This window comes from Morone saxatilis, unplaced genomic scaffold (genome assembly GCF_004916995.1).
Source record: "Morone saxatilis isolate NCDOM2014 unplaced genomic scaffold, NCSU_SB_2.0 Contig11, whole genome shotgun sequence".
In the NCBI taxonomy this organism is placed as follows: domain Eukaryota; kingdom Metazoa; phylum Chordata; class Actinopteri; family Moronidae; genus Morone; species Morone saxatilis.
The window spans coordinates 21,217,867-21,223,258 of record NW_023339663.1 but is presented as its reverse complement, the minus strand read 5'-3'; the positions used below and the strand labels follow the sequence as shown (position 1 = coordinate 21,223,258).

Here is a 5,392-nt window from a genome sequence, read left to right as displayed (position 1 = left end):
ACAACAAAAGGACTTAATGTTCCAGTAAACAGACCTGTATTGTGTGATAGGCTATTTTGAATCAGGAAATGAGCACTCCCAGCGAGAGTTGGAAGCTTCAGAGAAGAGCCTGGTATCCACTCATGTTTGTGATGATGGTCTATCCATTCATTTCCGCCAAACTCCCTATTAGATGGTGGTGGTAATTTACCTTTTGATTGTTTGGCAACCACGGTCAAACTATAGTAAAAAAGGAGAGTTTTTTATGGTTTTGGTGTCATGGTGTGAACAGAAAGCTTCTGTAAAACAGTATTAAAATTAATGTAAACAGAAAACATCCTTCATAGTTAATAATTTTATATTTGCAGTTATTTTGCTTGAGCCTAGTCAAATTGTTCATTATGTACTATATCTCATATTGCACTCAAATCCTTCACTGAGTCCTGTGTATATACAGTTCTTCTAACAAAAGTGTTATTTGTTGTCTGTTTATTTTACAGGTCTTGATCAGGCACTGGAAGGCTGCCACACTAGAGTGACCCCGATTGCTATTCCATTGAAATGTGAATGGAATCCATCTGTTGTTGGTTCATTGTTGATGTTGTTTGTCTCTACTATTTTGTGCTGTCTTGGTATGCTGGGCCCATGGCAAACAAGGGTTCTACTAGCACTGAAAAGAGTGGGGGGGTTTAAAGTAGACATGCATACACACACACACATGCACTGTTGCATAATGCATATAGCATGTTGATAATACAGTAATGAATTAACAGTTCACATCCTTACAATCTATGTTGTAATATTGTCCTACCTACTATATTCTTCATATTGGAACTCTACCAGTCTGGTTTGGTTAATCATAGGACACATCATTGACTTTCAAAAGAGGTGTTTACTGTATCTGCACATCAAAAATCTATGCACACCCCCTGGCAGAATGGCTCGGTTTGAATTATAAATAAAGAGTGAAACGGTGCCAGTGCTGAAATCAGTAGTTCCAGACAAGTCAGGGTTCAGCTGCAATCCAACAAATAAAATTAGAGAAGAAAGTCTTCCCAGGTGCATTCATCCATGCAGTGTGGGGACAGACTGAGATGCCCAGTGACTCAGAAGAACTATAATGTGTTAGTTTTTTTGTTTTTTTTCCTCTTCAATGCCTCAGTGGGTCAGGCTGGGATACTGTGATTCTGTGGGCACATCCTGTTTAATGTTGTGTTAGCAGCAAAAGGAAGACAGCAGATCATATTTGCATTTGTCAACTCCATCAAATTATAAGTCAACATAAAGACAGTCTTTCAAATCCTTGTATTTTCATGTTGTGTCCCCATTTATCCTTTCTTATTTCAGTAAAACAGGAACATGAATCTCAACAGGCAGAAAAGGGTGCTTTCCAGGAAACAAGACTCACACTGTCTTAGAGTCTCCTCTTCAACTACCAACACTGGTCAGATGGCACATAGGTCATCTACACCTTTTGAAGAATGTATATACAAATATTCCTCTGATGCATGACTTTAATGATGGAGATCATTGTGTTGTAAGTGATTGTACTTTGGTTATCCAGTTTGACCTGTTACTGTATTTTGTGAAATTCAGTGAACTTATGTATATACGTATATATGTCTATATATATACTGTATATATATATATATATAGACATATTTCTTGATAATCTGAATTATTCAAATAGTATGTGTGTTGATGGAAAAAAACACTACTGCTACAGACTTAGTATTTTAATGCAGAGCGTCAGAAAGCCATCTCTACCTACCTCTCCAACTGAGTGAGCTGTTGTTTCCTGTTAATTGTTTGGTTTTCATTGGAAATCTCTGCAATGATTTGCTGTTGCCTCACCACTCTCTTGCAGCACATAGCCAAAAACCTAAAATCTATTGAATATAAGAACACACAATGACTTAGATTTCAGTCTTGGTTGGTTATCACAGCACTCCTTGAGCAGCAATACAGCAGAAGAACTGTAAACTGGTGCATCTGTTTAGAGTGCAACCAAACAAACTCATGTTTTAATAAAGAAGCCAGTCAATAAGTAATATGCTGAGAAAAAATAGTATCAAAAATTGGGTTTAATTGTGTGAAAATCTTAAGGATTATAACTTTAATATCTAGAAATGTGATTAGTGAAGTTTAACTTTTTTGCAGTAACAATTCGGTCTCCGTGTAGTGATCACACAATGACAATGCACCAAAATTACTTTGCTGCTGTCGAGTTTTTTTAATTTCTCTGTTTTCATTCTGCAGATTCAAAATGCTTTAAATGCAGAATAGGCCTCTTGTAAATAGTCAGTTCTTTAATTTGATCGGCATTTTACTTTGGTAGCACATGATCATACTGTTAAGATGCAACAACATGCGATTCTGACATTAAGCAGAACGACAGCACAAGAGTAGGTGACAGTTATGCAGCATCTTTGACATGAGGTGATGAAATTTGTATTTTTCGAACAGTGAACACCTGTCAAAAATGTCATATACAATAAATACATTTACACATCTGCTGCGTGTGCATGGAATGGACTATGAATGCTATGCACCACTATTACAACAATAGATCACTGTGCTTCATATAAGCCCACATCTGCAGGTTTCCACAGAATACGTATCAGTGGTTTCAAAGGAAATGCTGTGTGACAGGTGTGACAAGTTACTGAAATCATCCCTTTCAAAAAAGATTAGGTGTGATATGTTTAATGCATTAAGGATTTTTCCTTAATGCATTAAAGGAGTTCCCTATGTAATTTTGTCATGTATGATTCAGGCAAGGATGGAAGTCTGACCTTTATGAATGCAGGGAAATACACACTGCATACAAGATGCCTGCAAACACCAAATAGTGAATGCAACATCTGGGTGGTGGTACTGGGGCTGTGCATAAATGAATCTGTCACACTAGTTTTCATATTGTAGTTGAGTTTCTACAAACTGACATGTTGAAGTGTATGTATATATCTTTGAAAAATAATCTGATTGGAGCATATTTCCTTCATTGTCACACACTGTCAAAACACAACTAAAGATCCGAATTTCTACGAGTTCACTCTCTTCAGAAAGTTTTTTGCTGCCAATGAACATAAACAGAAACCAATCACATTTTGCATAAAGAGTCATGGTACAAAGCGGCATGTTGCAAAAGTGAGAGTTTATAATGTCATCAACACTAAATGTAGAACTACACCACTGGCGGAACTTTTTTTATCGTTTCATGTGTTGGTAACCTCTCCAACTGACGAATACGTCTGTGGCTGACATTACTGGTTTCAGAGACTGTAGCAAGCTCAGTTTTAAAGCTAGAATGACGAGACTGGTATCATATTAAACTAGAAGACCTAAGGCATCCATTCATAACAAGTCATGCTAACTTGGGAAGGGGTTAAATAATGCTCCAAAATGACGCTAAAGTTTGGCGATGGAAAAACTGGCATGGCTATTTTTAAAGGCATCCTTTGAGCTCTGACCTCAAGAAAAAAAGGGGTTTGTATGCAGTATAAATGTGTAATTTTTGCATTCTTGGATTCCTGAACAGTTATGGAACTTTATATAAATTGGGTATGACTGTAAAGCTGAGACTCTTGAAGTTGTGGATTCAATGGTCCCGGTTGTATTCATGTGATAATGTTTGTTCCAGTATTAGCCTTTTCATTGCAGTGAGACCATTTCTTTGAAACTTGACTTCTCTGTATAAAATGATCTATAGTGACCTCAAGAACAATCACAGCCTCATGAAACTGTACAACCACAAACTAGAGACCGGGTGTATCCAGAGGATGGAAGGCTTTCCTAGTTATATTGACACCACTGATTTATTGCCATACTTTATTTGTACAAAAACAGTAAGCTAGGCTAAGACTGAAAGGAGCTTGTCATGAAAACGTTTATTAGCCTATTACATCGTCCAGAGCTCAATGTCCCCCATCCCTTTCTGGCACTGCTGAACTATACAAAAAAAAATTTCTTTGTTCTCTCTGGAAAGGAAAAGATTCATTGACTGTCTTCTGTTTTGTTTTCCATCCTCCAACATAAACACATCAGACAAATAACCAAATAGTAACAATGACTGGAGAAGAGTTAGCAATGTTGTACCACATTGTCATTGTTGGAAATTGAAAGGTAGACTAATGAACAGTACTTGTGGAGTGATTACAAGCTTCATCACATTTTTATGACTAAAAGTTAAGATATTATGTACTCGCTTTTAACAGAAAATCATTCAAGTGTGAACAAAAATTACAAGCTCTAAAGAAATAATCTACTTCAGTAAAAATATGAGGATTCGCCTTCCATAAAATCGATTCAGTCTCTGAAGAACAAGACAGAGGGAATGAAAGGAAAGAAAACAGAGGGAAGGACCTTACAGCATGCACAGACATAAAATACAGCACCCAGGTGCACACACACACAAACAGAAGATCAACTGCAATCTTGCATTTTGATAAACAAATTGAAATGTGAACATGAATTTCTTGCCAACTTAGCAAACTGCATCTGATGAGAAGGATCATGTGATTATTGTGATAATTGAAAGTGCCATGCACTGCAGTAACTCACTGGCCTTGTGGAAAGATTGTTATAGCCTATAAGTAAAAGTTGACAATAAATGAGATGAAGACAAACACTGCACATAAAGCATCACAAAGACAACATCTATTTCAGAGCTATTGTATTTGATTGTGCTGTGCTTATAAACTGGTAACGGCGTAGCTATAGTTTCAGTTGTGAAATATTGTGTTTTGAAAACACAGACTTTCCTCACAGAAGTACTTCCTGTCCCCCAGAAGAATGAGAATCCATTATCTGGTTGTTTTGATACGCTGCTCTCACTCTCATATTTTGTCTGTCCTAACAAAACCCTGACCCCTGTGATGGGACTTCCTCTTGGTATGGGCTGTTTGTTCAGGCACTTCACACAATATAACCCCATTCTAGCCCTCTATGTCACATCATGTTATTTTGTGAAAGTGCTGCAGTATGTGCTGACATGTACTCAACAATGTTAATGTGTTTATGTGTGTCTGTGCCTGACAGAGATGATGGTTACCTCCTAATGAGGGAGAGAGAAGCCAAATGATGCAATGAATTGTTTACCTTAGAGGTATTACGTTTCCAAAACGGATGGACAGAGTTTGTTATATATCCATTTTTCATAAGCCTGCCTCTGTTTTTGCTTCTACGTATTCTCATGCAACTGCTGGTTAAGTAGCTTAAATGAAGCATTCTATTTCTCTGTGGGGAAGAGGCTGTAATACACAATGTCCACCAGGAGTCCCCTGTAAAGTGCTGGCTTCCTGTTCTTGTTATTAGTAATGAAAAGAACATAGTGAAGCATGTTCCCAACAGCAGCGTTCACAACGGCTGTCCTAGCATTTAGCTTCTGTAAATGATTTAGGACTCATTTCTT

At 37.3% G+C, this 5,392-nt stretch overlaps 1 protein-coding gene across 1 annotated transcript in view; it reads left to right on the top strand.

Annotated features, from left to right (window-relative positions):
• loxl1 (lysyl oxidase-like 1) overlaps nt 1-2,492 on the top strand; it is a 16,169-nt gene extending 13,677 nt beyond the window's left edge. Inside the window, exon 7 of the mRNA XM_035651936.1 lies at nt 480-2,492. Coding sequence (XP_035507829.1) covers nt 480-486 — 7 coding nt within the window. The 3' untranslated portion in view covers nt 487-2,492. The remainder of the gene's footprint in view (nt 1-479) is intronic.
• Nucleotides 2,493-5,392: the final 2,900 nt, after the last annotated feature.